The 11,848-nt window shown below is 34.5% G+C and overlaps 2 protein-coding genes across 2 annotated transcripts; one reads left to right on the top strand and one right to left on the bottom strand.

The window, feature by feature from the left end:
* The first annotated feature begins 1,830 nt into the window (after positions 1 to 1,830).
* LOC113239047 (protein ALP1-like) lies at positions 1,831 to 4,496 on the top strand. The gene is made up of 3 exons (XM_026475911.1): positions 1,831 to 1,858; positions 1,946 to 2,264; positions 3,590 to 4,496. Exons 1-3 carry the CDS (start codon positions 1,831 to 1,833, stop codon positions 4,494 to 4,496), a joined length of 1,254 nt encoding a protein of 417 aa, XP_026331696.1.
* A 2,567-nt stretch (positions 4,497 to 7,063) lies between these two features.
* LOC113239048 lies at positions 7,064 to 10,627 on the bottom strand. The gene is made up of 7 exons (XM_026475912.1): positions 10,524 to 10,627; positions 9,875 to 10,087; positions 9,417 to 9,545; positions 8,833 to 8,913; positions 7,783 to 7,980; positions 7,247 to 7,403; positions 7,064 to 7,109 (listed from the first exon to the last, which is right to left on the bottom strand). The coding sequence occupies exons 1-7, from the start codon at positions 10,573 to 10,575 to the stop codon at positions 7,064 to 7,066; spliced, it is 876 nt and encodes a 291-aa protein (XP_026331697.1). The 5' UTR covers positions 10,576 to 10,627.
* Positions 10,628 to 11,848: the final 1,221 nt, after the last annotated feature.

The following is an 11,848-nucleotide window of genomic DNA, read 5'->3' as shown; positions in this document are numbered from 1 at the left end:
TGCGGCACAGTCGCTGGTTTTTTGTCAGTTCTGGAATAACGAGAAACATGATGGGTTGGTTCAAGTCCTTGATGATTTGACAATACTTTGACTATATTATTATCTTTCCAAGTTACTGCGAAAATGTCATTATTTTCATCAAATCTATAGTCGTATGTGCCTCGAATTTCTTTTTTCATCTCATCATCCTTTTTGAAAGAGCACTTGTTTGTTCTATTGTATCGGACCGTACCTGTAGCTCTTACTTTTTTTTCCGCTAAAATTTTCATCAGTGTATGACTGGTAAAAAAATTATCAAAATAAAATACATGGTCCATGGGGTTTTCAACCAACGAAATGTTTTTTAAAATCACTGAGGCTCCAACACCTTCAACTGGGAAAGTTTCAACCTGTTTTCCCTCATAAAGTTCTGCATGGAAACAGAATCCGGTTTCAGCGCAACACATTGCCCATTGCTTGAATCCGAACCGAATCGGCTTACCACGGATAAATTGCTTCATAAAGTGATGACCATAGTATCTGATCATTTGTTCGTCTATGCTTATATTTTTTCCGAAAACACCAAACTGTAAGAACTGGTTGTTCATTTTTTCTAGCAGTGGAGCAATTTTGTAAGTTTTTTGGCTTTGATTTATTTTTGAATTATCGTTGAGGTGTAAATTTCTTTTGATTTCCAAGTACCTGTTTCTCGACATACATTTCCTTACACATTGTATGTTGACGTCTTCATCCTCGCACCAATACATTTGCTCTTGTGGGAGAGAATGGTATCCTGTCAGTATCAGAAACCCAATGAATTTACGAATACAATCTACCGAAAATGTGAAGGAGTGCCGATTGTTTTGGGTAGCGTATGTGACACTTTGCATCACTATATACAACATTATATCTTCTGTGAGCAATTTCTCAAATATTTGAACCGCAGACATTCCACTCAAATCTTTTTTTATTTTTTCCTGCCTCTTTGAAATCTCCTGATCATCCTCCTCCTTTTAACTGCCTCCGTAGCCGAACGGTTACCATACCGGACTGCCACGCAGGGGTCCCCGGGTTCGATTCCCGGGCCGGGAGAAATATTTGTATGGCCTACATTTATTTCTCTCGTGAGTTTGGGTGTAATTTGTGGTTGTCTATGTGTGTGTCCATGGCACCCGCGACACAGGGTTTCCCTAGTGCGGGGCTATGTTGAGTGTGTGCGTTATTATTATTATCCCCCCAGATTTTATAGAAATCAGGTTTTGTTTTCTTCCAAACTGATTTCACAAGTTCCTTCTTGGAACTGCATTTGCGAACTTTCTGAGCCAAACCTGAAGGTCCTGCTTTGTTCATCTCTTCATCTAACAAATTGGATTGAATTTCAAGAGTTCCAGGAACATCTCGCGGTATTGTGTCTTCCAACTCATTTTCATCGAAATCTTCTTCATCAGAAACTACATCAACTTTTTCTGGTGGCAGCTCAACAATGTCGATTCCGTCACATTCTTCGTCATCAAATTGCTCAAGAAAGTTAGGATCATTATCCAGTGCTTCTGTGAGCTCTGCTAACGTGAAAAATTGCTTGGAACACATATCTGGAAAAAAAATAAAACAATTACGATAGTTGTACCCATATCTGCCGTAATCCCCAAATGGGGATCGCCAATGAAACATTTAAAATTCTATTATAAATAGGTATATAAAATTGAAAAATTATGTGTATAGAAAGATAAACATATAACGAACATTTGGTAAAAAAATCATATTCCTAACAAAACAAACAATAATATTTTTTTAATTACGAATATTAACACATAAATTGAACGCACTTACCTCAGAGACGACGATTTCAAAATGAATTTCCAAGGATTCCAAGAGAAGAGTAAAAACAACACGTGCACTAAATGTTTACTACATGTATTGTACTGATTACAAAAGGTTACTGTAACGGAATAAACAATATTTCCAGCTGCTAATCGCAAAAACACCTGCGATCCCCTAATGGGGCCTATGACAGGGAATGGGTTAATGTTAGAAGAAGACGAAGAAATTCATGTGAGAAGTAGGAAATGGGTTCATAACGCATGGAGGAAAAGAGAAGAAGAAGGAGAGTTCGCTACCCTATATAAACACCTGATAGATGATGAATCAAAGTTTTTTGAGTATTTTAGGATGTCAAAACATTGTTTCGACATACTTTTATCTAAACTTACTGAAAAGTTAAAAAAACAAGATACTCATTGGAGAAAAGCTATACCACCAAGGGAACGTCTAGCAGTATGTTTGAGGTATGTGTCAATAAAACAAAAAATAGTAATCAAATTATTTTATACTGTCATAGGTTTATGTTTACTTGAAAGAATTGTAGAACCCCTTAATTGTATATTTGTTATTAGAATCTTTGACAAGTACAATGCGGTTATCTAAAGTATTGTCTACCACAACAGTTTCATTATTATTATTAATAGCCATGTCTTGGGTCGTAATGTCTCTTCCACGTTCTTTCACCACACCAGTTTCATAATTATTATTAATAGCCATGTCTTGGGTCGTAATGTCTCTTCCACGTTCTTCCACCACAACAGTTTCATAATTATTATTAATAGCCATGTCTTGGGTCGTAATGTCTCTTCCACGTTCTTCCACCACAACAGTTTCATAATTATTATTAATCGTATTAGCCATGTCTTGGGTTGTAATGTCTCTTCCACGTTCTTCCACCACAAAAGTTTCATAATTATTATTTATCGTGTTAGACCTATCTTGGCTCGTACTGGCGCTTCCATGCTCTTCCACCACAATAGTTTCCAAGTGACTAACTTCATTAGACCTATTTTGGCTTGTAATTATTGTGCTTGATTCCAACGCACGCCTTGGAAATTTGTTTCTCAATAGTTTTGCTTCGTATTTTTGTACTATCGCAAACATTTCTGATTTAGCATCAAATAAATCGCAAGGGTGCAATTCTTTTAATGTCGGAGCAAGAGATGCCAAAAATATGTCAACAGGATGCTCATTTTGGCGAATTAAATAATCCATAACTTCTGATGAAGCTGTTCTTACAGAATCGTTTTTATTCTCCTTGCGTCCTCTGGATCCACGACTTCTTGATGATAATGATGATCCATATTGATTCGTTAAGGAAGCATGAGAATGTTGAGAAGCTCTTGATGGAGTCGGCGAATATGATAGCGAATCAATAGGAAGGGATTCAGAAGCGGGCGATATTGCTTGAGTCGGCAATGAAAATGCTGAAATATTAGATTCATCGTTTTGTGGTGTAACATCTTCATCATTGACATTTTCAATGTTATTTCTGTCGTCAAAAAATTTTACCAAAAAACTTAGTTGCCCATGATATTTATATGGCTTTGTTGACTTGCGACCTTGACCACTTTTAGTAACATTCTTTTGAATACTCTTTCTAAAGTTGTCCCGTATGTTCGACCATCTTGATTTACATATTAGACCTGAAACAAAAACACCCGTTTAATAGGTACAAACATACCACAATAATTTTAAATACTTAACACAATTGATTTAACTATAAAAAACTATCCTTTAAATTTATTATATTTCGTTTATTAACCTATATGTATTTCTTTTATTTCAGATTTTTGGCAACAGGGGACTCATTTAAAACAATATCATTCAGTTTCCGTTTAGGGCACACCACAGTACATGAAATTGTTAATGAAACCTGCAAAACAATAGTGGAGACTTTGATGGAAGAAATGTTACCAAGACCAACACAGGAGATGTGGCTATCCATTGCTAATGAATTTTATACTAACTGGAATTTTCCTAATTGTTTGGGAGCATTAGATGGAAAACACGTTACTATACAGGCTCCTGCCAATAGCGGGTCCATGTTCTTTAACTACAAGAAAACCTTTTCAATCGTCTTGTTAGCACTTGTAGATGCTCGTTACAATTTTATTGCTGTCAGTGTGGGTTCATATGGTAAGAACAGTGATGGTGGCATATTTGCAAAAAGCAATTTAGGCAAGGGATTAGAACGAGGTACTTTATCTGTACCACCAGATTCACCATTACCAGGCACAGATACACCAACTCACTATGTAATTCTCGCAGATGAGGCATTCCCATTAAAACCCTATTTGATGCGACCCTATCCAGGACGAAATTTGGATGTATCTAAAAAGATATTTAATTATCGTTTATCACGAGGCAGAAGAGTCGTTGAGAATGCCTTTGGGTTACTGGCTCAAAAATTTCGGATATATTTTAGACCAATTCAAGCTAAGCCAGAAAACGTAGACTATTTGATACTATCAACACTAATCCTACATAATTTTATAAAGAAACATGTCAATGATACATATTCTCATGGAACAAGAAATGTACAAGTGGCAAATCTAAGTGGAGATATATTTCGCCATCTCCCTTTACAAGGTGCAAGAAGTGCCACAAACGAAGCTTTCAAGACCAGAGAATTATTTAAAAACTACTTAAACGCTGAATCTGGATGGCTAGATGGTCAAGAGACGAGAATATAAATAAATTACTATTGATTATTATAATAATATTAAATATGACTATTACTTAATACTTTGTACCTAGCTGCCTAGTAGGACCTGTTTACTTGATTCGTTTTATTTTTTGTAAAGAGACAGACAGTTTACTTTCTCATTTATAATATTACTTAAGGATAAATAAATAACGTACAGAATACATATTTTTCTTTTCATTTCCAGTCCAATTAAGTAAGTATTTACATGATTGTGTAAATAACTTTTTCAACACATTTGCTCGAAAAATGCATTTACAAAGCCTGTTCGAAATTGTTCGAAAGTTAAAAATTACGCACCATACAACGGAACGTGCGGTAAAATAGGTAGGTACTCTCACATAAGTACCTATTTTACGGCATATCCCGTTGTATAGCACCATGCGTTTTCTTTACGGTTTTTTTTTTAATTTCCATAAAAAAAATATAAGAATTCCACCAAAGAGTTTCACATTATGAGAATAAACAACCTGACTGATCGAACCTCCTTGGAAGCGCTTTTGCTCAATACGTTGTCTCACTTTAATACTAAAGAGTAAATGAGACGAAAGATGTAGTTCTAATTTTCACCACGTGCATGTGGCGCCATTTGCAAATTCGCGCCATTTTCATATTAGTAACTTCAAAAATTATTACATACTGTACTGTTTTCTCGCAAATGTGTTGAAAAACATCGTATGACACACGTGCAGAAATTGGTATTTACAAACTGGAGACTATGGTAAGCCCTCGACTTCGTCTCGGGCTTACATTCGTCTACTCGTTTGTAAAAACCAACTTACCGCACTAGTATCATAAATAACTATTCTAACTATATTAAAAAACAAAAACCAGTATCTAGCTCATAGATGAATATACCCCTCTATAGATAGGTAACTTAGGTCTCGCTCAAGGTCGCAAAAGTGCTGCCTCTGGCGGTTGATTCACCAACTAAGGCTACGGCACAATATATCTATAATTGTAGGTAGTACATCTATATATGCACCTAGCTCCTACTAGCACGTTTTACCAATATTTTCATAATTACTATTTTCAAGATGGCAAAAATATCTTGAAAATAATAATTTTAGAAAATTAAACTTCTTTCAAAAGGGCAATAAAGAGAACAGTATCGTTCATAATTACATATTTTTATTTATCAGGTTTCAGTTCTGAGGTTTTCGCGATTATTATACATAGGAAATGAAACTACGCCTTTGACTGCAACAGAAACGCAACTAAAAGATATTATATCGGAGACAAAGTCCAAATTACGTAAAGCTCGGAATACAAACAAAAAATTGAAAATTCAAATGGCAATGAATGAAAAATTGATGAAATCTGGGCATATAACAGTTTAAAAGAAAAAATGACACCGGCAGCTCGGACTTTTTTCTCTATGCAAATTAAACAGTTTGCTATTATTATTATAGCTATTATTATTATTATTATAGTATTGTAAATGTTATTTACAAAGAGCAACCCCTAGAGTTTCTTGCTCATTCTTCTCAGGGGAATCTGCCTTACGAATGAGCGGTAGAGTTTAATATTGTGACGATTTCAAGTGTAATAATGCTTACCTATGAAATAAAGATTATTTTGAATTTGAATTTGAATTTGCTAAGAAACCCGAAGGGAGACGTTTTACCATAGATGAGAAGGTTTTATGTTTATCTGTTTACCGAATGTATCTGTCTAACGAATTAAGCAAACAATTAAAAATTGTAATTAAAAATTTACATGATTGTGGATTGATATACGCGATTTAGATCCGAAAAATAGTTTTAGTTTCATTTATTTTTTCGTAATTTATGAGTTTCATAATAGTTTCGAGCTGCCACTTTCATTTCATCGTTTTCATCCCAAAAAGTAGTTTTTCCTGATAACAGGTGGTTCAAGTCCTTACACCAATTATGGACAAAAAATAAAATAGATTTTTTAATAATTAGTTTTATCAAAGCGCTCTTGTGATTAGCACAAGTTATGAAATTAAAATTTATGTGTATTGATATGATTAATTCAAAATATTCAAAAATCTTCTGAATATGACACTTTGTTTTCAATACTTCTGTTACTATGTTTTCTACAATGAAAAAATAAGCGAATGCCTCTCGACTTGGGTAACAAAGCCATGTTTTGGATTGATCATACTCTCTTATTTTTATATATTGATGAAAATCTTGCATCTGCTCCGATTCTAAATCTTGTCTACAGGTTTGACAATCTTTGTATACATTTTTTTTTAAAAGATGTACTAGCCACCCGCTGCAGTACGCTACTGCTGCGCACTTTTCCTTTTTTTGGGGATTAATAATTAAATTATCTACATCAGGATCCCTTATGGACAGGTGGTCAGGACCTATTTCAATATTATTTATTTTTGGTTGAGGCACGCTTTCTATTAACATTTTTTTCAATGATTGTAATAGCTCTGCATTATCCTTTTCACAATTAGCCGCAACTGAATTATGTGACGTTATATTGCAAATTAATAAGGCTTTGTAGGAATTCATAAAAGCTAAAGCATTTGGCATTATGTTCCGTAGACCATGTGCTCTAATTGCCCCAAAAAAATTTTCAAGAGGATCTTGATATATATTGCGCAGCAGTATAGATTTCAAACCTGCAGAATGCAAGTATTTAGTTAGAGCAATAAAACTCTCAATACTTTGTACCCAACTTATCAAAGACGGTACACTTATTCTTTTACCACTTTTTGAGATGAATTTCATACCCTTTAAGGTTGGTAAACTTTTATACCATAAAGTACGGTGCGGAGATCGTGGTTTTACAGCACTTCTATAAATTTTTCCTGTTGCAGGTTTGTGGTAGTTGCCATTAACACTATCAAATAAGCGATCAAAAAATAAAAGTAGATCAGCAGTGTCCTCACTTCCTTTTGGTAGCCTCCCGGTCTCTGAAAAGAATACAAAGATGTGTTTTTTATACTTCACTGATTTAATTGTATACAATATAGCTGAAATGTATGTCATTATTTTTAAAATAACTTTTATGTAAGAGGTGCTGATCGATTAATAGAATAAATCATAATATTTATTTATTGTTTGGCTTAAAGTCTGTTATATGACACTCGCCCATAATTATTATCCCTATTTTGGGATCTCTTTCGGTCGGCCAACATTATGTATACCAAAAATACAAATAGATGATCATTATATTTTAATTAATAACAACTCAACCTAATGGAAAAGTAGATTATTTTACGTACTCTTTTAGTATCATACTAAAGAACATATACTAATGGCACTGAAAACTTATACAATGAAATAACAAACCTGCCATATATCCCATTGTTCGGCCAACACCTTCACTGAACACTTGTGTACAGTGTTTAACTCTCATTTTTGGTATTAGATTTGGAATGACATGTTGAGCTGTTAATTTGTTCACCAGCTTCACTCCTTTGTATCCTGGTCCACGATTGTACAGCGCCTCTATGTGAGACCATGATGCTAATTTAGTTTTTCCGTCTTCTGTATATTGTAAATTCTTTGTTAATAAATTATTTCTAATGCCCTTCATAAGGTGAGGTGGATCATATACAGAATATATTTTTTTTGAATTTAGTTCAAAAAAACCTCCAATGTATTTTTTGCCACTTTTCAAATATTTCTCCTTTGTTTCATTTATCAAAATGTTTATCGCTGCCTTATTGGTTGTGCCTTGATCACAGACAGTTGCGATGACTTTCAATCCACAATCATGTAAATTTTTAATTACAATTTTTAATTGTTTGCTTAATTCGTTAGACTTAGTGCTTCCTTTACAAAAAGAAAATGCAACTGGCTGCTTATATTTTTTAAGAACACCTCGTACCATGAAGACACATACATGGTCACTAAAGGTTCTCAACCTTTCTTCACCATTGTCCACAAATCCATGGATAACGTCATTAGTTTTATCATAAGATAAATTAGGTGCTATTGCCATTTCGTCAAAAATTAAACAACAGTACCTATTACGAACAGACATTTTCTCCACTTTTGTTCTCAAATGCTGAAACAATATATCATTAATTCCTGGTTTCAGATTTATTTTATGTAGCAGTTTTTCTAAAGTTCTCCTCTTGGGTAGTACATACATTTGACTGAGTATTCGATATGCTTTAGGGCATGGCTTGTAAATAGATAAACATAAAACCTTCTCATCTATGGTAAAACGTCTCCCTTCGGGTTTCTTAGCAAACTGTTTAATTTGCATAGAGAAAAAAGTCTGAGCTGCCGGTGTCATTTTTTCTTTTAAACTGTTATATGCCACAGATTTCATTAATTTTTCATTCATTGCCATTTGAATTTTCAATTTTTGGTTTGTATTCCGAGCTTTACGTAATTTGGACTTTGTCTCCGATATAATTTCTTTTAGTTGCGTTTCTGTTGCAGTCAAAGGCGTACCAACCTTACGGCGAACTGAAAAAAAAAAAATCATAATATTATACGCTGTGTATAAATAAGAACATAAAAACTTAACATGTTATGCTTAACATATCACTTATTTTAGTATTTATTTGTGTATTTATTTATTTATTTACAATATATTTGTAACTTAACAGCTAATATGCTGTAGCGCTACAAATTCATTCTTTCTTCAAGCATTATCTTGCATTCATCTATCACTCTTTCAATCCCTGTCATAAATATATCACACTGCGGTGCTGCATCCAGTGTAGAGTTGAGCAGCGACAGCGCGCGCGAGATCGGTGACTGTTGATAGTGGATGGTGCGCGCAGTAAGTACAGTTAACAGTTGATGGCTGCGAAGCCTAAGATAAGCATCAGGCACAAAAAAGCTTACTTATTTGTAGTAATTCTTTCAAAATTTTAACCAACAGCTTTCTTTACATTCCCGGAAATTTCTATTGACTCACAATATTATTTACAACTTGAACCCAGTGCAGTGGAAATATTTTTTACCTGTCTTTAACAGAACGGCTGTGTCCTTTTCAACTGAAGTAGAAGGAGTAGCTGTATCCATTACTGCAGGCACAGTTAGTACATCAGCAGATCTTGACTCAAGAGGCCTGCCTCCAGTGACATGTACACCTGAAATACATATACACATATACAATTAAAAAATAATTCTGATATTTAACATGTAAATCATAACTGTATGGTACCCGGTTACGAACAGGGCCATCCCAACTCTTCCAATTGGGTGTCGTAAAAAGACACTATGGGCACCCAATCACGTTAAGAGATTTTTTTAATATTATAGTTCAATCCGCGGACCTCTAATGATTATTATACTTCTGCAGGGAGTACCATAAAAAATAGATTTTTTTTTCATAACTAAAATGAGCTCCTTTGCGATATAGCTGATGAAATTGTAATTGACAGACTAAAGTAAAGGAGTAGAATTGTTATAAACTTACCTGGAATATGAAGTGATGAGATTGCCAGTGAAGTGAGTCTCATATTCGGATATGTGTAAATGTCTTCAAAGTGTCTATGACACACTTTTCTGTTTCTATGAATAAATTGATTTTCTTCTCCAATAATGTCACCTCCAATTCTCATAACCCAAGTACGGAATCGTTCTATTTGGGCAGGATTATTTGGATTGGGAAACCGATGTAGCGGTAATCCTGTAACAGTGATAAGTAAAGGCTAAAATATAAATATTTTCAACATATAGACTAAATTCTAAAATTTATGAACTCACATATTTTTTTTAGTTTTTATAAAAATACTCATGCATTTACAGACTCAAATTGTATACAATAATTATAGTAACTGTACAAGATTAGTTAAAGGTCATATTTTTAATACCACCAGTTTAAAAGACAAGTTTTACGTTATGTGGTACACTTACGTTCCATGGTACACTTACGTTCCATGGGAGCTGTCATCGAGAAAATAAATGCTTGGAAATCCTAGTCATAGGAGTAATGGAGATGAGGGGCACTATATCATCACGCGCAAGGACAACATGCACTATATAAAAAAAACCACATTCAGAGTGCGACAATGTGATTGTAAAGGTTTATGGTCTGAATTGATGCTTTATATCAAATTACTTACCACCTCCAAGCTTCATATCACAGCCGGGTACACAACAAGATCGTTGAGCCATCGTAAAAGATGGATAATGTCCACGATTAGTGTTTTACAGCAATCTTGACGTCAATTCGGAGGAACAAAGTTCAACTCAACGAATAGAAATTAGATAAACCGAGAAAACACACATAAAATATAAGAAAATAAGACGATATGCGTACTCGCAGCAACCGAAAATTTTCTTGTAAATAAATCACAGTTAATTCGAAATTGACAGTCAACGACAATTTTTGTATTACTTTTTGCGGCTATGGGTTCATGCGATATTGAGAATTAACGACAATCTGTTTCAGTAATGCCATACAAAAAAATCTAGTAAAGCGCCATCTAGTATTTCGTTTACAAACAATATAATTCTCCTTCAATATTGCACGAAGTGGTTTGTAGATGGCAGTTTTTTGACCGTTCCATCTCGTTAGTTCTAAGTTACCATAGCATGATCTAGCTACGTAAATAAAATAGGTAAATACTTACCGCTTACGCCCAATTCTAGCCCAATATTATTCCATATTGTTGTTTTAAAATTATTGTCCATGTATTTTCTATGTGAAAGGTCATAAATTGCAGGGTTTACACGGACCAATTCAATCAACTTTTCGTCGTCCATCTTGAAACACTGCAACAGTCTCAAGCAAAATATTGTCCGCTACAAATTCACGTCGGATCACGGACAACGTCGGCGCAGCACTGACACCACTGAACGTCACTGTCACTGACGAGTACGGATAGCGTCGTACAAAATGTATGCTACAATATGAAATTCCACTGACACTGATCGTTACGTTACGGATCGGCACGTGTCGGCACTGTTGTGTGCGGATAGGCCTTTAATGACGCAAAGTAAGTTTTCTAACAAAATAAAATAGTATAATGTCACGATACGCTAACAGACGGCCATTCTGCTCTAGGAATGTCCTCATTCCGGAATAAGCTCGGTCATTCGACAAGTGGAGAGCATGTCCTCATGCTTCTTCTAGAATTGCTCGTAACATAGGAGCAGTTGCTTCTTGATTAACTAGTCGACACGGCAGTGCTCCCACAATGGTGCCTGCTATAACACCTCTTACACATGAGACAATCACCAGCTGTTTGTCGTGGAAGATAACAAACAAACTAAAAAAAAAACAAACTAAAAAAATATATGTAATATGTGTATGTTAAAATGAAGACATTTCATAAATTTATTATAAACAAAATAAAATTTCAAATTGTAAAAATATTACTTTAACAGAAAAGAATGTCAAAATTTGTTGCATGTATTTAGTAATAGTACATAATCAAAACCTTAA

This window comes from Hyposmocoma kahamanoa, unplaced genomic scaffold (assembly GCF_003589595.1).
Source record: "Hyposmocoma kahamanoa isolate Upper Pololo Valley unplaced genomic scaffold, ASM358959v1 99272, whole genome shotgun sequence".
Lineage (NCBI taxonomy): Eukaryota > Metazoa > Arthropoda > Insecta > Lepidoptera > Cosmopterigidae > Hyposmocoma > Hyposmocoma kahamanoa.
Note: the sequence above shows the minus strand (reverse complement) of the source record. Positions and strands in the feature narration are given on the sequence as shown.